The 25,145-nt window shown below is 40.3% G+C and overlaps 1 protein-coding gene across 4 annotated transcripts in view; it reads right to left on the bottom strand.

The window, feature by feature from the left end:
• Window positions 1–25,145, bottom strand: part of C2H4orf33 (chromosome 2 C4orf33 homolog) — a 143,386-nt gene that overhangs the window by 30,332 nt on the left and 87,909 nt on the right. For all 4 annotated transcript variants that reach the window (XM_053703660.1, XM_053703657.1, XM_053703659.1 and 1 more), the window contains one exon: window positions 18,236–18,435. In XM_053703660.1, coding sequence (XP_053559635.1) covers window positions 18,236–18,435 — 200 coding nt within the window. The remainder of the gene's footprint in view (window positions 1–18,235; window positions 18,436–25,145) is intronic.

Genomic DNA, 25,145 nt, shown 5'->3' with positions numbered 1-25,145 from the left:
GAAATTGCATTGTCTTTGGAACAGCACTGTCCACCTTTGGAACAGTTTACTAAACTTCTACACTAGAAGCTGGTTAGGGAAACATCCTCTGAAATGCTGAGGATGGATTAAAAAGAATACCAGGCTTAGACCAATCTTTGGAAATTATCTCAGTAATCACTTCTGGAACAGGAAAAACCTCTGTAGTCTTAACAGAATGTTTGAAAATCAAAAACTATTATTTGATGGATTTAACCTTAGAAGGCTTAAAAGCCTATTTAACAACAGTCTGTCGGAGCTGGTCCGACAGACCTCGCTGAATGTGGAGAGCAATGACCTCTCCGTATTCAGCATAGCACCAGCAGCTCTTGTGAGCTGCTGGTGCAACGGCATCCCCTGCAGATTCGCGGCCAATCGGCCACCAGCAGGGGGTTGTCAATCAACATGATTGTACTCGATCGGGTTGATTTGTGGCAATGTCTGTCCGCCTGCTCAGAGCCCCTTTGAAAAAGCCGGGTGTACCGGCGAAACATGTTAGGGACTTAGGAGTTAAGGGGAACTCTTATCCTTATTTTTAATTTGCCGCAATTTAGACTCAATCCTTTATTCAAAACCTAGTTAATCTGTTAATAGAACCATAAGAATCCGCTATTATCAATGACTCAACACAGTGCTATATATAGCTGCTTAGATCGTTTGATCCAATTCACAATGGCAGTATTTAACATTTAAAGTGCTGTTAGTTGGGTACTGGGGGTTCACGTTACAACAGCTGAATATATTATTTAACGATCCCAATAAACAATTTGACTAAACTTACAACAGCAGCGTTTAACTTTTAAAAGTGTTGTCAGTTGGGAATTTGGTATTTACGTTTGGTATTTACGTAACAATACAGCTGAATATGTTATTTAACAATCCTAAATAACATGTCTGATTAAATTCACATTGGCAGCGTTTAACATTTAAAAGCGTTGTCAGTTGGGCAATTGGATGTATGCAACAACACAGCTGAATATGTTACTATTTAACAATCTCAAATAAACAAACGTTACTTGTGGTATCAGAACATCTATACGTTCAAAACTTAGCACCAATTGGAGTCATTGTATTGCTACCTTTATATCCAGGGTATTGAAATAATAGGACACATACTGCAATCCCAGTAATGACTTAAAATTTACAGCAAGTTAACATCCAAATAGCAAGTTATCAGTTAAATTAAAATTATTTCCTTACCTACAAGGTCAATTTATTTATTGAATATTATAGAATTGCACAACTAAGTCTGTGTGTGTGCAAAGCAATTGACCGTATTTGATATTTAAAAAAACGTTTCTTGCAGTAACTGATATTACATCAATAGTGATAGAACTGTAGCTCCACAAGACAAAATTAATCAGAATTCGTATTGTTATACAATTTAACCCCAATACATAGTTTATCAATACAGCAGCATGACTATATCAGCCTAATGCCAAAGCAAGATTATATCAGCTTGATGCATAAGTATATATAACTGCAACTTGTATTACAACACCAAATCTATATGTTGAATCACAAAATATATTCAACTGAGTATTGCAACATTGTTTATATTTATAGAACAGATTTACTCATTCCATAGGTTGGATACTATCTCTTGATACATTGAAGTATAGGAATATAATATCAGATACCAAAACCACGACTATGACATAACCAAAATACCATTATCAAGGTACATATAGAATATACAAAGATTCTGTACAGATAACTTTGATTGCAATTTCTATAATTAAACAACTCTTTTGAGATTAATATACTGATAATTGAATACACAAAGTCGCACCCAAAAATATACTTATATATATCCATACATAAACATAAATATTTTTAGTATGGTATTAATACAAAAAAACATATTTTTTGGATGGTTAAACTTATAGATGCAGCAAGGCTCACAAAGAGCACAAATTGCAACATTTAAAGTCATATTATTTATATGTGTATACAACCAACACATAACTGACCAAGTATACCAGATTGATACTGGATGCATGCTTGTTCAATTTGGGACAGCCAAATCAAAAGCTATGAGCTCATGATACCTAACTATGTTGCAATATACACTTATAATCGTGTAAACCCTCAATCAGTATAATTGTAAACCAACTCCTCACATTATTGCCCCCAGTCCTGACTTTCTTAGTGGTCTTGACCTTATTCCCCCATAATTAGGGTTACTTAATACCAAGATAGACTAGGTTATTTCACGCATGAGTCCACATTGTGTGTGTTTTTAACTGTGTGTTTTTCCCCACCACCCCTTTTTTAATCAATATGTAAATAAAAGTTATATTTTATAATCTCCCTTTCTCTCACCTCTATGATCAGTTATGATCATCAACTCATTAACTGTTGTGAACAATTGATAGTTTTTTCATTGCAATTCGTTGCTGTCGACATATACCTTAAGCTCAAGAGTGCTATATGTGTATTCTTCTTTGGTGGATTTAACTATCCACCATAAATTTGCTTCAGGACAGGGTTATTGAGCTAGGGTATGCAGGTTCGCCAAAAACACGGGGCATCAAGCTCCATATGGAGCTGGATAGATAGGCCCCTTAGACTGTTGGAACCTAAAGTAAATAAGACCTCCTTTAGTAAGGTACAAAGATGTTCGAGCTTGGACATGAAAGAAGAGAATTTTGTATACTGCTTAGCAACTGACTCCTGATCATCTGATATTTCTTCACCTTCAGAATCTAGATCTGAGGTGTTAAGAGTTTGACTCTGAGTCAATGCTTAGCTGATCCTAAGAGATTTACAATGGCTAGATAAATCAACTGTAGGTTGATTGTTAGATAAGCAAAACAGAATGAGAAGCAGTCTGCCAGGAACGAACAGCAGCATCAATAGCTTGTTCTATGGCCCGGTTGCCACCTGGTAGTAGCTTCTTTCTGCCCAATTGTCCTTTTCACAGAGGAAAACTTTCCTGTAGTATATCAGTCTGATCCCGCCGACATGGTCAGTTCAGCCCCGAAATACCAGGCAATTCTCCTCTGAACAAGGAACATGACAACCCCAGATAATCGTTTCGGCCTCCTTTGGGCCTCGTCAGTGAGGTGCAGCCATATCCCTCTAAGCACATTGGGCAAGGAGTCCACGTCTGGTTTCCCCCATCACCCTTAGGGAGACCATCCCCAGGGTCATATTTACATATGCAAAACAGAATGAGAAGCAGTCTGCCAGGAACGAACAGCAGCATCAATAGCTTGTTCTATGGCCCGGTTGCCACCTGGTAGTAGCTTCTTTCTGCCCAATTGTGCTTTTCACAGAGGAAAACTTTCCTGTAGTATATCAGTCTGATCCCGCCGACATGGTCAGTTCAGCCCCGAAATACCAGGCAATTCTCCTCTGAACAAGGAACATGACAACCCCAGACGATCATTTCGGCCTCCTTTGGGCCTCGTCAGTGAGGTGCAGCCATATCCCTCTAAGCACATTGGGCAAGGAGTCCACGTCTGGTTTCCCCCATCACCCTTAGGGAGACCATCCCCAGGGTCATATTTACATATGCAAAACAGAATGAGAAGCAGTCTGCCAGGAACGAACAGCAGCATCAATAGCTTGTTCTATGGCCCGGTTGCCACCTGGTAGTAGCTTCTTTCTGCCCAATTGTGCTTTTCACAGAGGAAAACTTTCCTGTAGTATATCAGTCTGATCCCGCCGACATGGTCAGTTCAGCCCCGAAATACCAGGCAATTCTCCTCTGAACAAGGAACATGACAACCCCAGACGATCGTTTCGGCCTCCTTTGGGCCTCGTCTAGTGCTTAGAGGGTTATGGCTGCACCTCACTGACGAGGCCCAAAGGAGGCCGAAACGATCGTCTGGGGTTGTCATGTTCCTTGTTCAGAGGAGAATTGCCTGGTATTTCGGGGCTGGACTGACCATGTCGGCGGGATCAGACTGATATACTACAGGAAAGTTTTCCTCTGTGAAAAGCACAATTGGGCAGAAAGAAGCTACTACCAGGTGGCAACCGGGCCATAGAACAAGCTATTGATGCTGCTGTTCGTTCCTGGCAGACTGCTTCTCATTCTGTTTTGCATATGTAAATATGACCCTGGGGAGAGTCTCCCTAAGGGTGATGGGGGAAACCAGACGTGGACTCCTTGCCCAATGTGCTTAGAGGGTTAGGGCTGCACCTCACTGACGAGGCCCAAAGGAGGCCGAAACGATCGTCTGGGGTTGTCATGTTCCTTGTTCAGAGGAGAATTGCCTGGTATTTCGGGGCTGGACTGACCATGTCGGCAGAATCAGACTGATATACTACAGGAAAGTTTTCCTCTGTGAAAAGCACAATTGGGCAGAAAGAAGCTACTAACAGGTGGCAACCGGGCCATAGAACAAGCTATTGATGCTGCTGTTCGTTCCTGGCAGACTGCTTCTCATTCTGTTTTGCATATGTAAATATGACCCTGGGGAGAGTCTCCCTAAGGGTGATGGGGGAAACCAGACGTGGACTCCTTGCCCAATGTGCTTAGAGGGTTATGGCTGCACCTCACTGACGAGGCCCAAAGGAGGCCGAAACGATCGTCTGGGGTTGTCATGTTCCTTGTTCAGAGGAGAATTGCCTGGTATTTCGGGGCTGGACTGACCATGTAGGCGGGATCAGACTGATATACTACAGGAAAGTTTTCCTCTGTGAAAAGCACAATTGGGCAGAAAGAAGCTACTACCAGATGGCAACCGGGCCATAGAACAAGCTATTGATGCTGCTGTTCGTTCCTGGCAGACTGCTTCTCATTCTGTTTTGCATATATAAATATGACCCTGGGGAGAGTCTCCCTAAGGGTGATGGGGGAAACCAGACGTGGACTCCTTGCCCAATGTGCTTAGAGGGTTATGGCTGCACCTCACTGACGAGGCCCAAAGGAGGCCGAAACGATCGTCTGGGGTTGTCATGTTCCTTGTTCAGACGAGAATTGCCTGGTATTTCGGGGCTGGACTGACCATGTCGGCGGGATCAGACTGATATACTTCAGGAAAGTTTTCCTCTGTTAAAAAGCACAATTGGGCTGAAAGAAGCTACTACCAGGTGGCAACCGGGCCATAGAACAAGCTATTGATGCTGCTGTTCGTTCCTGGCAGACTGCTTCTCATTCTGTTTTGCATATGTAAATATGACCCTGGGGAGAGTCTCCCGAAGGGTGATGGGGGAAACCAGACGTGGACTCCTTGCCCAATGTGCTTAGAGGGTTATGGCTGCACCTCACTGACGAGGCCCAAAGGAGGCCGAAACGATCGTCTGGGGTTGTCATGTTCCTTGTTCAGAGGAGAATTGCCTGGTATTTCGGGGCTGGACTGACCATGTCGGCGGGATCAGACTGATATACTACAGGAAAGTTTTCCTCTGTGAAAAGCACAATTGGGCAGAAAGAAGCTACTACCAGGTGGCAACCGGGCCATAGAACAAGCTATTGATGCTGCTGTTCGTTCCTGGCAGACTGCTTCTCATTCTGTTTTGCATATGTAAATATGACCCTGGGGAGAGTCTCCCTAAGGGTGATGGGGGAAACCAGACGTGGACTCCTTGCCCAATGTGCTTAGAGGGTTATGGCTGCACCTCACTGACGAGGCCCAAAGGAGGCCGAAACGATCGTCTGGGGTTGTCATGTTCCTTGTTCAGAGGAGAATTGCCTGGTATTTCGGGGCTGGACTGACCATGTAGGCGGGATCAGACTGATATACTACAGGAAAGTTTTCCTCTGTGAAAAGCACAATTGGGCAGAAAGAAGCTACTACCAGGTGGCAACCGGGCCATAGAACAAGCTATTGATGCTGCTGTTCGTTCCTGGCAGACTGCTTCTCATTCTGTTTTGCATATGTAAATATGACCCTGGGGAGAGTCTCCCTAAGGGTGATGGGGGAAACCAGACGTGGACTCCTTGCCCAATGTGCTTAGAGAGTTATGGCTGCACCTCACTGACGAGGCCCAAAGGAGGCCGAAACGATCGTCTGGGGTTGTCATGTTCCTTGTTCAGAGGAGAATTGCCTGGTATTTCGGGGCTGAACTGACCATGTCGGCGGGATCAGACTGATATACTACAGGAAAGTTTTCCTCTGTGAAAAGCACAATTGGGCAGAAAGAAGCTACTACCAGGTGGCAACCGGGCCATAGAACAAGCTATTGATGCTGCTGTTCGTTCCTGGCAGACTGCTTCACATTCTGTTTTGCATATGATTGTTAGATAAACCTCTTTTGATCTTACATGGAGTAGGCATGGCTGCCAACATCTCTGAAACATGTAAAATCTTTAACTCACACATACAGTACAAACAGAGGGAGGACAGATTCCTTTAGAGGCAAGAGCAGCTTATGATTGGTTAAAATTCACCAGAGGATCCCTACATGAACTGAAAAGCACATTTATCAAGAGGTAATAAAATATTCACTGCTGTTCTACTTTTTAAAGAAGTCAGTAGTTATAATTAGTTTAAATATGTATGTACTGTATGTGATAATATAACTGAGGTCTGTCAAATTAATGATCTGAATTTAAGAAGACAACACACTTAGATTCACTAAGTAAATCAGTTTTTAAGGAGACCCTGCTATGGTTAATTGTGATCAACATTAGGCATGGAAACATCTGAGAAGAATGCCTCCTAAAGACCTTCATTTCAGGCTTGTAAATGTATTTTAGACCCCCATATATATTAAATAATTTCTGATTATATTATTTTAATGTCTAAAGGTTTTAACTTAATAGACAACAGAATAATCTGAAACAAATAAAGAATCTTATATTATAATGTTATTTTTATGGAGGACACTATAAGACTGAGTGCTTCACATTTGTTTGAGTTTACCTTCAATCTGAAATAGTTAACAAATATGAAATTAAATTATATAAATTAGCCATATAGAAAAACGATTTTGCAATGGACTGAAGAATGTCACTTGCGGAAGGTGAGATTTTGTATTCCCTACATTGTATTTTAATATCAATATTAACACATAAGGCTAAATGCAAAAGGGCATTGTGCAATTTTGAACATGAATGAGTTGGGACAGGAAACCCACCATCTTTGCTAGTGGGAGAAGTGTAAAGCTTAAATGATAGTTTGTAAATTACCAAAATAATCTAAAATTGCTTCTAGAAAGTTTCAATTAACTCAAACAAATGCCTTCTTTTTGTCTAATTAGAGAAGCATAGCCGTACTTTATCTAATTATTATTAATTTAAAAAGGCATACGTTTATTTAGTCTATTAGCCAGATTTTTTAATTTAGCATTCAGTGATCTCTAAATAAGTGCATAAAATGCATCAGATAAAACAGGTCTTTCTGACTGCTTTGTATTGTTAAAAATAAATATAGTTTTACCTGCAATATTTGGCTTCAGAACAAGTATTTTGGGACTTTACTTGTAACCTACTGGTAAGCTCTTACGATCAGCCTTTTAGGCACAAATGTCTTAGACATATACTTTACACTGACAGTCCTTCAAAGTCATTAGCAGAGATAATGTACGTACTGACTGACCGTTAAAAGCCAACATTACTGGAAATTGCAGAATGTATACATTTTATTGTGGACAGAAAGACAAGGGGAAAATATAGTAGCGCATGTAATGTCTTTGAAAGAATTAGCCAGTGCATTTATATTTGGCAAACATTTGCCAAAGTACCTCAGATACATTTTTGCTTTAGACATTATAAATTAAAATGTCTAAATTAAATTGGGAAAAGAAGATTTAATTTTTAAAAGTGTAGAGCAACAAATAGACGATAAAGATTTACATATGATGAAGTTGTAGAAACAGGATTTACTCATAGAAATAATGAAGAACTGAAGTAAGTCACAATGATGTTACACGCCAATTTGTAAATAGACCATGAAATCGACTGTAGCATCAACAGCACTTTCAGGACTCTCAGGGACTGTGACAGTTTGATGTAGTTGCAAAATCATGGTGTCCAATGACGCAATCTTAAAAATATCAGATACTAATTGTTTGTGTTTATAACAATAAGAAATTTAAAAACAGTTTGTAGATATCTGCAAAACATGAGTCATTTAACACACAAAACAGAAAGAAGCATGCCAAGTACACATTGTGATCGTTCAAAAAATGAATATATCAATAGGCTGGAAAAAAAGCCAGCCCACTATAAATGTCTAGAGGACTCAGACGCTACCTTGATCGGTCCCAACCAACCCCCCTCCCTTTCCTAGCATGACAGAGATGAAACGCAGTAGCAAAGAAGCAGTTGTGAGTGCTGAACCTAACATGAAAACTACACTAGACAAAAAAATATGAAATCCTCCTATTTCTTTCTTTCTTTACAATGGAGCCTAGTAAACCATCCTTGCTAAAAATGCTGGACTCTCTATTCTATGACCACTTCTCGTGCCTGACCGAACGCATATACGCACAAGATTCAAGGAGTCCTGCTCAATCCTGCTGGCAAACCAGAAGATATCTACCCTAAAGAATCAGAGAAATTGGAAGCAGCACCAGCGGTAGAACATGCAACGAAAATTATACTGGAGAAACAAAGCAACACTGCAGTGAGTGGCGCAGCTGACAGCTCCATACAGGCGCCGTATGATCAAGTCCCTGTGTTCAAGCTTGCAAGAGGCTTCTTTAGCAAGTGGCTACGATACTCACCTAGATCTTTCCAGCTACAGACCAATAGTGTACTGAAGAGCCTGATCCTGAGTCAGAGGTCACATATTTTAGAGAGGCTTTTAAAAAAAGAGGTTGCGAGATCTACCATGGGAGCACTTTTATTATACCCATAATTTCTCAGGATTGTCCTACTACACCAGACTTGCCTCCCAAATCTGGAATAGGGTAATCTATTGTTCTGTTGCCTTAGAGCTCACATGCTGATTGAAGGGACGATTATATTGACTTTAGCACATATATGTATGATAATATATATGTTAACCATGTTTCTGATGCCTTTTCATTATGCAAATACATGTTAAATTGAAATTAGTTGCGGTTTAATCTTCCATAATGTTTCCTACCAAGATGTATATTGTTCTATTCCTGCCCCTCAGATGAGGTCTTTTTGTATAAGATACTAAGCTTGTGTTAGGTCATTGTGTTAGGTCTTCCCGCTTCTGCCTCCCTGACTACTTTTAAATGCCCATTTAATTTGTGCTAGATTCCCCTGGTATGTCTTCCTGCTTCTGCCTCCCTGACTGCATTAAAATGCCCCTTTAATTTGTGCTAGATTCCCCAGGTAATCATTTCCTCCATCTCCATTTTGTCTACCTGTAATCATTTTATCAGACACTGTCTAAAATTCCTTCTTCCTGCCACCCCAAACCTCTAATTTGCAAGTGAGTAACTCCTGACTAGCTAAGACTGCCTGTAACAGCTACTTAGAATAATTTCATTACTTTTCACTGATAAATATAGAGCAAGCATAAAGGCTCCTTCTTGAGCCTTGGCTCTCCGATTCTAGGTAGCTCTATGTTACAAGTTACTCACTGGAGTTAGAAACTGGAGGTGGATACTGCAGACCAACTAACAGGTAAACTTAATAACTATACTTCTACACAATGCTCTCTATGACTTTTCTGCTCTCTCTGTCTGCCCTTCTCCTAAAAATCACTGCATGTCCCTATAACAATCCCCACACTATCCATATCTCACCCTCCCTTCTCTCATCCCCTATGCTGTCCTCTCATGAACTACTTTGTTTCCTTAGAAACACTTCCCCCTCTAACTCTCTTGTGTCTAATCATACCCGCTCCTACAAATCTCACTCTCATCTTCTGTCACTCTCACTGCTACTACTGCTTGCTGCTGGTGATGTCTCTCTTAACCCTGGCCCTGCAGCAATCACCACACTTTCACATTCTCGCTCCATCTCCCAATGCAATACCAACAATCTCATCTCCATTAACACATAGCGCCTATCCCCTCCCTTTTCTTGTGCCCTCTGGAATGCTCGCTCCGTCTGTAACAAACTTACAACTGTTTGCGACCTGTTTGTTTCCAACGCTTTCAAACTTTTAGCAATTACGGATACCTGGCTATCTTCCTCTGACACTGCTTCCATTGCTGCTCTCACACACGGTGGTCTCCACTTTAGCCACACACCTAGGCCAGGTGAGAGACATGGCAGCGGTGTTGGCATCTTACTCTCCCCCTCCTGCTCCTATCAGTACCTATCCCCGTTTCCATCTCTCTCCATTTCTTCCTTTGAAGTCCACTGCATTCGCCTGTTCTCCCCCCTCTCTCTCAGAGTGGCAGTTATCTATCGCCCCCCTGGACCAACCTCCCAATTCCTTGACAACTTTTCTGCCTGGCTTCCTTACTTTCTCTCTACAAATACACCTGCTCTAATCCTAGGGGACTTCAACATCCCCATTGACAACCCATCTTCCCCTGCTGCCTCTAAACTTCTCTCACTCACTAACTTCTTCGGCCTATCACAATCCACCCTATTCCCTACCCACCGCGATGGACACTCTATTGATCTGGTATTCTCCTATCTCTGCTCTCTCTCTGATGTTGCCTGTCTCCCATTTTCCATCTCAGACCACCATCTGCTTACCTTTAATCCTAATATAGATGCTAAACACACTTCCCCCTCACGCCCCCGCACCAGTAGAAATCTGCACACTGTGGATCCTCCCCAACTCTCCAATCTTATTCAAATATGCCTCCCCCCCACTTCCCCGATATCCTGCCCTGACCTTGCTATAACCCACTATAACAATACTCTCTCCGCTGCACTTGACACTCTTGCTCCGCCCAAACCTCGCAAAGCCCCACCTCGTCAGCTCCAGCCCTGGCACTCCCAACAAACATAAACAGAGAAGTTCAGCACAAGTGTCAGGGATGTGCCTGCTGCAGGGTTCACACTCTAAACCCTCAAAATCAGTAAAAAGTCCAAGAGGCAGCCGCACCATAAAAATAGTAAAAACGTTTATGCAACGTTTCGAACCATACAGGTTCTTAATCATGCATGATTAAGAACCTGTGTGGTTCGAAACGTTGCATTTTTATGCTTTTGTATTAACCCAATAAAATTACTATTTTTATGGTGCGGCTGCCTCTTGGACTTTTTACTCCCAACAAACATGCCACCTATAAAAATACTCCCGCACTGCTGAACGTGCCTGGAGGAAATGCCGCTCTGAACCTGATTTCATGCACTATAAGTTAATTATTTACTCTTACACCTCTGCACTTCGCGTAGCTAAGCAAACGTACTTCTCTTCTCTTATACCCACTCACTCATCAAACCCTAAAAGACTCTTCTCCATTTTCAACTCTCTCCTCTACTCACCTGCACCACCCCCCTCATCTGCATTCAGTGCTCAAGACCTTGCTGAATATTTTTTCAATAAAACACTTGCCATCTGAAGAAGCATCCCAACACAAACCTGCAATCTCCCAACTCTGCTCCCAGTCACCCCCTCTGCCACTCTCTGCACCCTCCTCCCAACCACAGAGTGAAGTGGCTTGCCTTTTGTCTTCCTCACACCACACTACCTGCCCACTTGACCTTATTCCTTCACATCTAATTCCTCATCTGTCTCCCACCCTCACTCCGGCTCTTACTCACATATGCAACCTATCTACCGGCTCATTCCCTGCCTCCTTCAAACATGCAAAGGTCACCCCCATCCTTAAAAAACCCTCCCTTGACCCTAACTCCCCTGCAAACTACTGCCCCATATCACTGCTCCCGCTAGTATCAAAATTCCTTGAAAAACAGAATTTATGTTTACCTGATAAATTACTTTCTCCAACGGTGTGTCCGGTCCACGGCGTCATCCTTACTTGTGGGATATTCTCTTCCCCAACAGGAAATGGCAAAGAGCCCAGCAAAGCTGGTCACATGATCCCTCCTAGGCTCCGCCTACCCCAGTCATTCGACCGACGTTAAGGAGGAATATTTGCATAGGAGAAACCATATGATACCGTGGTGACTGTAGTTAAAGAAAATAAATTATCAGACCTGATTAAAAAACCAGGGCGGGCCGTGGACCGGACACACCGTTGGAGAAAGTAATTTATCAGGTAAACATAAATTCTGTTTTCTCCAACATAGGTGTGTCCGGTCCACGGCGTCATCCTTACTTGTGGGAACCAATACCAAAGCTTTAGGACACGGATGAAGGGAGGGAGCAAATCAGGTCACCTAAATGGAAGGCACCACGGCTTGCAAAACCTTTCTCCCAAAAATAGCCTCAGAAGAAGCAAAAGTATCAAACTTGTAAAATTTGGTAAAAGTGTGCAGTGAAGACCAAGTCGCTGCCCTACATATCTGATCAACAGAAGCCTCGTTCTTGAAGGCCCATGTGGAAGCCACAGCCCTAGTGGAATGAGCTGTGATTCTTTCAGGAGGCTGCCGTCCGGCAGTCTCGTAAGCCAATCTGATGATGCTTTTAATCCAAAAAGAGAGAGAGGTAGAAGTTGCTTTTTGACCTCTCCTTTTACCAGAATAATCAACAAACAAGGAAGATGTTTGTCTAAAATCCTTTGTAGCATCTAAATAGAATTTTAGAGCGCGAACAACATCCAAATTGTGCAACAAACGTTCCTTCTTCGAAACTGGTTTCGGACACAGAGAAGGCACGACTATCTCCTGGTTAATGTTTTTGTTAGAAACAACTTTTGGAAGAAAACCAGGTTTAGTACGTAAAACCACCTTATCTGCATGGAACACCAGATAAGGAGGAGAACACTGCAGAGCAGATAATTCTGAAACTCTTCTAAAACGTTTTAAAATGAAACCGTTACTGTCACTTTAAATTTTAAACTGAACACACTTTATTACTGCAATTGCGAAAAAGTATGAAGGAATTGTTCAAAATTCACCAAAATTTCACCACAGTGTCTTAAAGCCTTAAAAGTATTGCACACCAAATTTGGAAGCTTTAACCCTTAAAATAACGGAACCGGAGCCGTTTTTAACTTTAACCCCTTTACAGTCCCTGGTATCTGCTTTGCTGAGACCCAACCAAGCCCAAAGGGGAATACGATACCAAATGACGCCTTCCGAAAGTCTTTTCTATGTATCAGAGCTCCTCACACATGCGACTGCATGTCATGCCTCTCAAAAACAAGTGCGCAATACCGGCGCGAAAATGAGGCTCTGCCTATGATTAGGGAAAGCCCCTAAAGAATAAGGTGTCTAAAACAGTGCCTGCCGATATAATTTTACCAAAATACCCAGATTAAATGATTCCTCAAGGCTAAATATGTGTAATATATGAATCGATTTAGCCCAGAAAAAGTCTACAGTCTTAATAAGCCCTTGTGAAGCCCTTATTTACTATCTTAATAAACATGGCTTACCGGATCCCATAGGGAAAATGACAGCTTCCAGCATTACATCGTCTTGTTAGAATGTGTCATACCTCAAGCAGCAAAAGACTGCTCACTGTTCCCCCAACTGAAGTTAATTCCTCTCAACAGTCCTGTGTGGAACAGCCATGGATTTTAGTAACGGTTGCTAAAATCATTTTCCTCTTACAAACAGAAATCTTCATCTCTTTTCTGTTTCAGAGTAAATAGTACATACCAGCACTATTTTAAAATAACAAACTCTTGATTGAATAATAAAAACTACAGTTAACACTAAAAAACTCTAAGCCATCTCCGTGGAGATGTTGCCTGTACAACGGCAAAGAGAATGACTGGGGTAGGCGGAGCCTAGGAGGGATCATGTGACCAGCTTTGCTGGGCTCTTTGCCATTTCCTGTTGGGGAAGAGAATATCCCACAAGTAAGGATGACGCCGTGGACCGGACACACCTATGTTGGAGAAAACTAGTTTTCAATCGCCTAACCCACTTCCTGTCCTCCAACTCATTGCTCGACCCCCTGCAATCTGGCTTCTGTCCCCAACACTCAACTGAGACTGCCCTCACCAAGGTAACCAACTATCTCCTTTCCGCTAAAAACAAAGGCTACTACTCTATACTCATCTAACTTGACCTCTCTGCTGCCTTTGACACTGTTGACCATCCCCTTCTCCTACGGACTCTCAGCTCTCTTGGTCTCTGTGACACTGCCCTCTCCTGGATTCTCTCTTATCTCTCTAACAGATCCTTCTCCGTCTCTTTTGCTGGTGACTCCTCCTCTCTATTGCTTCTGTCTGTTGGAGTACCTCAAGGCTCTGTCCTGGGTCCTCTACTCTTCTCTATTTACACTTCTTCACTTCTTCACTCGGTAAACTTATCAACAGCTATGGCTTCAGCTATCACCTCTATGCTGATGATACCCAGATCTACCTTTCCATCCCTGCACTCTCTCCTTCTGTCAATTCTCACATCAACGACTACTTATCTGGCATTTCCTCCTGGATGGCCTATCACCACCTAAAAATAAACATGTCCAAGACTGAACTACTTCTAATTCCCCCCTCTAACTCTAATCCAGTTTCTAATTTTTCTATCACTGTTGGCGGCACCACTATCTCCCCATCACCCCAAGTCCGCTGCCTCGGAGTCACGCTTAACTTAAACCTGTCCTTCATTCCCCACATCCAACTTTTCTCTTCATCCTGCCGCAACCAATTAAAAAAAATATATATATATATTATAAGTTAGCACCAAGGAACTACAGGGACTGTTGTTCCTGTAATGCCCTTTAAAGGGACAGTAAACTTAAAAAATAAATGTTATATAATTCTACACTTACCTGGTCTCCTCTCCAGGCTCTTCTGATCAGGTCTTCTCTTCAATAGCGGTTCACAGGTGCGCTGTCTATTGAACTAAATGTTACTCGCTACCAGACCAGAGCAGGAGTGAGCTACATTTAGTTCAATAGCACGATCGGGGCGGGCTGTGATTAGACCGCGCGCCCGCAAACCGCTTTTGAAAAGAAGACCTGATCAGAAGAGTCTGGAGAGGAGACCAGGTAAGCATAACTTTGAGAGCTAAAATCTCTCAAATCTTTTGATTTTTAAAGCTGTCGCTAAAATATAGTTACATAATTCTGCACTATGTGCAGACTTATGTAACATTATTTTTTAAGTTTAAGAAAGAAAAAACATGGGTTGGAAGTGACTTTAACCTTTTCAGTGCCTAAGATTCGTAGATGTTTCCAGTCTGTTATAGCTGTTTAAATAGGAATCTGGCAACAATTTTTGCTATTTGAGAACATGTTCAGCGCTCTATCTTTGTTTTTTATATGCAATATAAAAAGTATAACGGAAAAAGCTGGCAAAAAGAAAAACTATTTTCAATTTTTTTTCTCTTTAATTTGATGTTCCACTATTTTAACAATATCAAGCAAACCATTGCAAGCTTTTTAATTATAAATGCCTTCGCTCTCCTGAGCAAACAAATACAAAAAATAGGCATCTTTATTAATTATTCATGAATAACTCAGGTCAGAGAGACTGCAGACAGATACTTCACTACTTACAAAAACTAAAACAAACACTCTGTACTCAGCCAATTTAAATTATTCTGTATATTCCATACAGACCTACAAATTATACTTAATAATAGTGCAGACAATATAAAATAAACAAACAAAAACTCTACTAAATTATAAGCACGTCACTAAAACCAGATTTTTATTGACAATTTACTGAATCAAATACTAAGTTCAACATTTAACACTTATATTAACAGATACATTATATGAATCCATAAAAGGCTAAAAATAAAAGCTACAGATCCATTGTTTAAATAGTCCCCATATCCACTGCATATATACATGTAAGAGTGTATAAGGATTTTCACAATTTAACATCTAATAAAAAGGTTCCTATGGGCTATAAAGACACATTCTGGTGTTCTGTGTTGAGCTACATATAAGTAATCCTTATCATATGCACATTTTTTTTTTATTAGTGTTTCTTATATGAAACCATTTGGTTTATGTCTTTAACAATGAGGTGTGTGCGTTTTCATTGTCCATACTTTTGAGGGTTTTAGGTTATTTGTATTATAGAAAACAGAATCATTTTTATACATTCTCAATTAAAAGGAAATTAAACACTATATACATATTATAAGCATTATATTAAGGTTATTCCCCCCCACCCTCTAGTCATGAGTGCTGCCATGTTGAAATCTAGCATTCATTGAATTCAAGGGCTGATATGTTTGCACATGTGCAGCAACTCTGCTTCAGATACCTGCAGTGAAACTTAGGTTACAATATGGCAGCAGCAATAATTAGAGGGAGGTGCATCAAATGTATTTAGTGTTTAATTTAAACGTGATTTTATTTTCACTATGAAGCACCATTATTTAAATGTGAAAATACCTCTGTCTTTAAATGATGTGCCATGGCTTTAAAAAAATTATAGTTAGGGTACAATAGCTGTGTCATCTGAATCACAATATTAGTCATTTATTTTTTAGTTAATTAGTTAATCAGGCAAGACTTAAAAATTGACATTCTGTCCAAAAGGGGGGTACATCAATGCATTTCATTTTTGATTAGGACTTTTACAATATTTTTGCATTAACAAAAATGTTTATAGTAGAAGCTATAACTGTTAAGTGAGATGTTTTACTGTGTATGTGCATGTAAAGCATATGTAAATATGCTTCATGCACCAGAATTTTCATTGGAGTGTCTGGTTCCTTATTTTCATTGGAGCTGGGGGTTCCTTATATTGTGTTGGCCTTGACTCATTTGCATGATGCAAGTCACTGCCAGTTTTCTGAGAAGAAACAGTGTTTAAAAGTGCTAGTAGATGAAGTATGCTGCAGCAATAGCTTTTACTAGAAGCATTTTTTCTAACTCAAATACATTGAAAAAAATCTGTCTATTCAAAAGTGAAATGCGTTCATGTACATTTTGGCTGGAATGTCCTTTAAAGTAACATGAAAACCCCTTTTTTTCTTACATAATTTGGATAGAGCAATTTTAAACAATATTCTCTTGGCATCCTTTGTTGACGAAGCAGCAATGCACTACTAGGAGCTAGTTGAACACATCAGATAAGCCAATGACAAAAGGCATATATATGCAGCCACCAGTCAACAGCTAGTTCCCAGTAGTGCATTGCTGCTTCTAAACCTACCTAGGTATACTTAACAAAGGATACAGAGAGAAAAAAGCAAATGAAATAATAGAAGTAATTAGAAAGTTGTTAAAAAGTGTATACTCAAGCATGAACAATTAATTTTTACTTTACTGTCCATTTAAATACTGTTAAGCATGTACAGTATGTACTATGTCTTTTGCTCTCAACTTCTAGTAGAAACTGAATGGAAATATCTGCAGGATATGGGGAGAAGATGGTAATCAAGTCCATAGGTGAAAGCCTGCTTTAACATATTGCCCTTGTGCAGAGGAAAATGGAGAGGTTAAACGGACATAAAACCTAAAATGTTTCTTTCATGATTCAGAAGGAGCATACAATTTAAAAAAAGTTTCCAAATGTACTTCTATTTTCAAACGTTGGTAGGGAGGGAGGCAGGCTCAGGAGTGTGCATGTGCCTGGAGTAGTACAGTATATGGCAGCAGTTTTGCAAAACTTTGTTCAAAGGGACAGTCTAGTCAAAATTAAACTTTTATGGGCATGCAATTTTAAACAACTTTGCAATTTACATCAAATTTGCTTTACTCTTTTAATATTGTTTGTTGAAAGCTAAACCTAGGTAGGCTCATATGCTAACTTCTAAGCCCTTGAAGGCCACCTTTAATCTCAGCGCATTTTCACAGGTTTTCACAGTTAGACAACGCTAGATCATGTGTGCCATATTGATAATATTGTGCTCACTCCAGTGGAGTTATTTAGAAGTCAGAAATAATTGGCTAAAATGCAAGTCTGACAAAAGAACTGAAATAATGGGACAATCTGCAGAGGCTTAGAAACAAGGTAATCACAGAGGTAAAAAGTATATTAATATAACTGTTGTTTATACACAACTGGGGAATGGGTAATAAAGGGATTATTTATCTTTTTAAACAATCACAATTCTGTTACACATTTGCAAGAACACTAGATGGTAGCAATATTTGCTTCCATGTTGTGCTTAGACATGTGCACACCAACTATCTAGGTATGCTCTTAAGCAAAGAATAACATGAGAGTTAACCAAATTTGATGATAGAAGCAGATTTTTTTTTTTAATTCTGTGCTCTATCTGAATCACAAAAGAAAAATGTTGGGCTCCATGTCCCCTTGATATCTGCGGTGACTTTCAAATAATCAGCTTTTCACAAATACCTTTACTCAAATAGATTCTCAACTCACTTAGAGGTCTCCAAATTAAAGGGACGTAGACTAAAAAGCACAAAAATGTCATACTTACAAATCAGGCTGCTGCCCTTCTTGTAACTCATTCTCAGGAACGGGATAAAGTGACTCATACGTTCTCTTTTCCCCAGAGCCGTGGATTGCATAAGCATTAAATCTATCCACTGAAGGGGGGAAATAATCCCATGGGAGAAGGGCACTGCCTTCCCATACCCCATCTGTTCTAGTTACTTGAAGAGACAATGGAAGCGATTCCTATAAATAGGAAAAAAACAAATCTATTATTAGAACAATAAATTAAATACAATTTCAGATGAAATCTATATTACATTTTAATTATTCGATTTCTTCCTCGTTATCTTCTATAATATTAAAGGGATCTTCATCTCAAAATATGATCGCCAATAGAATTTTTAACTATGGAAAATAAAATAACCTTTTGCCTGCTCTATTTTATGTTTAAAAAAACTCTTCTTTCACTATCTGTTTAACTTGTTCAAGAATGTTAAATATGTAGCTAAAGCTACTCCTGAAACTCACATTCTACTCTGAATGAGGAAACGACCAGTGATTGGAGCATATGCATGTATGCTAGCTTCTCATTTGCTCACTAGCTGTATCTATATCTGAAGTGGCACAGAAGCACAGTTATGCAGGGGTTAAACAAAAAGTCATTTGGAATTTGTTTCAAAATAAAATGATCTTAGGAAATAGAACTTTTACACTGGAATGTTTTATAAGAATAGTACATGCAGAAGCCAGTGCCTGTTCATAATCTGCTGAGATGTTTGTTGGCCTGTAAGTACACAAATAAATAACCACTACAATTTAGTAATTCATCCTGTGATTAAAAAGAGATAGCACTAATGCATTTTAATGGAAACACATGTCTTGTTCACATTGTTTTATTTCTATTTTTAGATTAAATAACGCAAGTCATTGCACTATAACATATTAAAACTATAAATCTTTTTTGTGCTTGAGATTTGAACGAGTTATGTCAATTAGCAGGAGAAATCTAGTTGTTTATATTTTAACACACACACACGACGGTTCAATTTGTGCCGTTCCAGAATAACGCCCTTTTTTTTGCTATTGAAAAGCATTGTCTGCTATTGAAAGCATTAGCACATGCATACAATTAAATAGCCAGTAGGTGGAGCTGTCCGCTTGTGTTGCAGCAAACACATGCAAAGAAAAGCAAGCCAAACATGATCAATGGATCAGCTTTCAAAGGAACAAGATCTAGCAGCTACTTCCCTTAGATGCAGACTCAATGCAGAGAACTGTTTGCAGAAAAAGGCAAGTAAAAAACATTTTTGTTCATTAAGCTTAGTTTGATGATGATACAGTCTGTTGTGTGATTAAACACAGGCAGGCTAATCAGTGTATAACCAGACCTGAGCAATGGAGCCATTTTTTAAAGGAACAAGATCTAGCAGCCACTTCCCTTAGCTGCAGAAAAATGCAAGTAAAAAAACGTTTTTGTTCATTAAACTTAGTTTGATGATGATACAGTCTGTGTTTGTGTAATAATTTTATTAGGTGCAGCTTAGCAAATGTTTTTGTTTATTAAACTTAGTTTGATGATGATACAAACTACAGTATATTTTTAGGTTTATAATGCTGTTTACCATTTAAAGTCTTCATTTCAAAGCTTTAAAAATAATGTATGAGGTGTTACTTATGTCAATTTTGAGAGGGGCCTGGAACCTAACTCACTCACTTCCCATTGACTTACATTATAAACTGGGTTTCAATTTACAACTGTTTCGATTTACAACCATTCCTTCTGGAACCTAACCCCAGCGTAAACTGAGGGCTACCTGTATATGGTTTAACATTTATTTTGTCAAGAAGCAATTTGCAAACAAATTTGCATCTCAGCATGGTCAAAATGTCACAGAAAAAACAAAAAAATATTTAGTTTATTTTTATGTAAAAATAAATTAGGAATTCGGGATTTGAATTTTCCATAAAAATATCTAGCCATGCATTTTTAAAAATAAATAAATAAAAAATCCATTAAACAAATAGTGATGCCCTAAGAAAAACATATTTTTTTTGCAAAAACAATAACAAAAGCAAAATGTATGCTTACCTGATAAATGTCTTTCTTTCCGGACATGGAGAGTCCACGTCGTCATTCAAATTACTCGTGGGATATTCACTCCTGGCCAGCAGGAGGAGGCAAAGAGCACCCCAGCAGAGCTGTTAAGTATCACTTTCCTTACCCATAACTGCCAGTCATTCAGCCGAAGGGAAATGGAAAAAGAAGATAACACAAAGGTGTAGAGGTGTCTGAGGTTTAACAAAAAATAATGTCTTATTTAAGCATGGGGTTGTGGACTCTCCATGTCCGGAAAGAGAAATTTATCAGGTAAGCATAAATTATGTTTTCTTTCCTAAGACATGGAGAGTCCACAAAGTCATTCCAATTACTAGTGGGAACCAATACCCAAGCTAGAGGACACGGAATGAACAGGGAGGGAGAACAAGACAGGCGGACCTAAACAAAAGGCACCACCGTTTGTAGAACCTTTCTCCCAAAAAAGGCCTCAGCCGAGGCAAAAGTATCAAATTTGTAAAAAATTTAAAAAAAGTATGCAGAAAGGACCATGCAGCCATCTTGCAAATCTGTTCCACTGAAGCTTCATTTTTGAAAGCCCAAGATGAGGAGACAGCCCTAGTAGAATGAGCTGTAATTCCCTCAGGAGGCTGCTGTCCAGCAGTCTCATAAGCAAAATGACTTATACTTTTCAATCAGAGGGAAAGAGAAGAAGCAGCAGCCTTTTGACCCTTCCTCTTTCCAGAGAAACAAGCCAATAGAGCAGAAGACTGATGAAAATTCTTAGTAGCCTGTAGGTAAAATTTTAGCCTGACAAAAAGATTGAACATCTGGCACATCCGCCAAACAATTGTGTAAAAGAATGAACAGTGCAGAAATCTGACTGACAACCCCTTCTCCAGACCTTTCTGGAGAAAAGACAAAATTATAGGAATCCTGACCCTACTCCAAGAGAAGCCCTTCGATTCACACCAAAATAGGTAGTTGCACCATACCTTATGGTAAATTTTACGAGTAACTGGTTTGCAGGCCTGAAGCATAGTATAAATGACTGACTCATTCAATCTCCAAGCAGTCAGCTTCAGAGAGACTAGATTTGGATGGAGGAAAGGACCCTGAGTTAGAAGGTCCTTCCTCAGAGGTAACCTCCAAGGTGGAAGAGATGATATCTTTGCCAGATCCGTGAACCAGATCCTGCGGGGCCATGCAGGAGCTATCAAAATCACAGATGCTCTCTCCTGTTTGATACGAGCAATGCCTCATGGAAGGAGAGGAAACAGGTATGCTAGACCGAAATCCTGAGGAACTGCAAGAGCATCTATAAGGGCAGCCTGAGGATCTCTTGACCTTGAACCGTACCTTGGAAGTTTGGCATTCTGACGAGACACCATCTGATCCAACTCCGGCAACTCTCACTTGAGGGCTAACATGAAGAACACCTCCAGATGGAGAGCCCACTCCCCGGGATGAAAGGTCTGTCTGTTCAGAAAATCTGCCTCCCAGTTGTCTACTTGTCTACTCCAGGAATGTAGGTGGCAGATAGGAGACAATCGTGATCTTCCTCCCAGTGAATAATGCGAGTCACCTCCTTCATGGCCAAGGAACTCCGAGTTCCTCCTTAGTGGTTGATGTAAGCCACCGAGGTTATGTTGTCCTACTGGAATCTGATAAACTGGGATAAAAAAAGCTGAGGCCAAGCCATCAAGGCATTGAAGATCACTCTCAACTCCAAGATGTTTATGGGGAGAGAAGACTCCTTACCGAGTCCACAGGCCCTGAGCCTTTAATGAGCCCCAGACTGCTCCCCAGCCTAGCAGGCTGGCATCCGTGGTCACAATCACCCAGGAGAGTCTCCGGAAGCATGTGCCTTGAGACAGATGATCCTGAGAATTCCACCACGAGAGAGAGTTTATTGTTAAAGGATCCAGATCTATCTTCTGAGATAGATCTGAATGGTCTCCATTCCATTGTCTGAGCATGCATAATTGTAGAGCTCTCAGATGAAATCTAACAAAGGGAATGATGTCCATGGAAGCGACCATCAGACCAATTACCTCCATGCATTGAGCCACTGATGGCTGAACAGAAGACTGGAGAGAGTGGCAAGAAGAGAGAAGTTTGGATTTTCTAACCTTCGTCAAAAAAATCCATAGATAGGGAATCTATGATGGTCCCTTAGAAACACACCCTTGCAGCTGGAACAAAGGGATTCTTCTCCAGATTTACTTTCCATCTATGCAAACGTAGAAAAGAAAACAAGATCTCTGTATGAAAGAGTTTGCAAGTTGAAAAGATGATGCCTGAACAAAGATGTCGTCCAGGTAAGATGCCACTGCAATTCCCTGAGACCTGACTACTGCCAAGAGCACTCCGAGAACCTTTGTGAAAATTCTGGGACCCGGGGCAAGGCCAAACAGAAGAGCAACAAATTGAAAGTGCTCGTCTAGAAAAGTGAATCCCAGGAACTGCTGATGATCCCTGTGAATGGGAACATTAAGATTTGCATACTTCAGGTCTATGGTCGTCATGAACTGACCCTCTTGGACCAAAGGAAGAATGGACCGAATGGTTTCCATCTTGAAAGATGGTAGACTGAGAAATTTGTTGAGACATTTCAGGTCTAAAATGGGTTGAAAAGTTTCCTCTTTTTTTGGAACCACAAACAGATTTTAATAGAATCCTAGACCCTGTTCCCTTACTGGGACAATTACTCCAAGGGAAGAAAAATCCTGCAGTTTAAGAATACCTCTGATCTGCAGATAATCTTAAGTGAAGAAATCTGCCCCTGGGAGGATAAGTCTTGAATTATATTTTGTAACCCTGAGATACTATGTTCACAGCCCAAGGGTCTGGGATATTGTGTATCCAAGCTTGATGAAACAAAGAAAGTCTGCCCCCCACCTGATCAACTACCGGACCAGGGGTGGGCCCTTCATGCTTACTTAACCTCAGATGAAGGCTTCTATGATTGCTTCCCCTTATTCCAAGACGGATTGGGTCTCCAAGAGGACTTGGACTGCTCAGGCTTGGAGGAGGAAGATTTTTTACCTTTGAAGTTACTAAAGGAACAAAAATTCAATGTTTGGCATCCCTTAGGTCTATTCTTCTTGTCCTGTGGTAGAAAAGACCCCTTTCCACCCTTAATTTCAGAAATTATCCCTGCCAGACCAGGACCAAACAGGGTCTTGCCCTTGAAAGGTAGCGACAGGAGCTTGGACATGGAGGTAACATCAGCTGACTAAGATTTTAACCACAGAGCCCTGCGGGCTAGAACAGTGAAACAGACAACTTGTCTCCCAGTCTAATGACTTGCATTTTGGCATTAGAGATAAAGGAATTGGCCAGCTTGAGAGCCTTGATCCTATCTCCTCTAACGAAGACTCCTCTAAAATTGGTTCGGACAAAGCGTCACACCAATAAGATGCTGCGCTTGCTACCGTAGCAATACAAATAGCAGGTTGCCATTGTAAACCCTGATGAACATACATTTTCTTTAAATAAGCCTCAAACGTTTTATCTATGGGATCTTTAAAAGAATAAACTATCCTCTATAAGAATTGTGGTTCTCTTAGCCAAGGTAGAAATAGCTTTATCCACTTTAGGCACATTGCGCCATGAGTCCCGAATGGAGTCAGCAACAAGAAACTTCTTAAAAACGGGAGAAGGGGATCACTGGCTTATCCCATTCCTGAGATATGATCTCCGACACATGGTCTGGAACAGGAAAAACTTTCACAGAAGAAGGAACATGATAGTAGTTTCCTAAATTTTTTAGGGTTGACTACGAACAAAGAGTCGGAGTCATCCAAAGTAGCCATTACCTCCTTTAGAAGTAAACAAAGGTGTTCAAGCTTAATTCTGAAGTTTACTTCTGCAGAATCAGTCAAAGGATTTATACTGTCAGAATCTGAGATCTCACTCTCAGAAGCTACCAAGGTATCCTCCTTGTCTGACTTATGGGGGAGGTCAACCATCACAGAAGAAGATGGAACAGACACCTTACTATCAGAAAAATGCTTTGATTTCCTCTTGCACTTCCATGTCATGGGAAAAGCAGATAAAGCCACAGATACTGCAGAAACTATATGTGCTGCAAAATGTATTGGCAAATAAACGCCTCCAGGAGGCTGAGAGGACCCGCAGGGCACTGTAAACAAAGTCATTGAGGCTTGGGACGTTTGAGGAGAAAACTGTGGCATATCTTGAACAGCATCCTCATGAGAGGCATTTGGCTTAGAAGGCAGTAATTTATCTTTAAACTTAAAGGGACAGTACACTGTAAAATTGTTTTTATGTTAAAGGGATAGTAGACTGTAAAATTGTTTTTCATTAATGTATTTTAAATGACTTGTTATACCACCTGCAGAGTATAAAATATTTGAGAAATTGCATTTTCAGGTTTATTTGTGTATATGAAGTAACTGGTTTTGTGCTTTGAAACCACAGCTTATTACAATGGGTTGAATTTAAGGTAATATCAGATCTCATTATGTTATAACTTTGTGTACACACACTTGCTTCCTTATCTTATAATTGTCTGGAACACCATAGCTCAATACAAAGAGAGAACAATGGAAAATTATCATTTTATTACTTAAAGGGACAGTATACACTCATTTTCATGTAATAGACACTACTATAAAGAATAAGATGCACAGATACTGATATAAAATCCAGTATAAAAATGTTTAAAAACTTACTTAGAACCTCGTAGTTTAGCTATGTTGAAAAGGTAGCTGGAAAGCTCACTGCAAGTGGGAAATAAGACACTCCACCCCTCCCCCTTCTTTTGCATATGAAAAGACCCTTTACACAAACAGGAGCAAGCTGGAGTAGGTAGCCGACGGTATTCACATAAAACTTTGGGGCTTGGTTAGGATTCTGAAAATCAGAGCAA

Source organism: Bombina bombina, chromosome 2 (assembly GCF_027579735.1).
Source record: "Bombina bombina isolate aBomBom1 chromosome 2, aBomBom1.pri, whole genome shotgun sequence".
Classification (NCBI taxonomy): Eukaryota; Metazoa; Chordata; class Amphibia; order Anura; family Bombinatoridae; genus Bombina; species Bombina bombina.
This window is presented reverse-complemented; position numbering and strand designations above follow the sequence as displayed.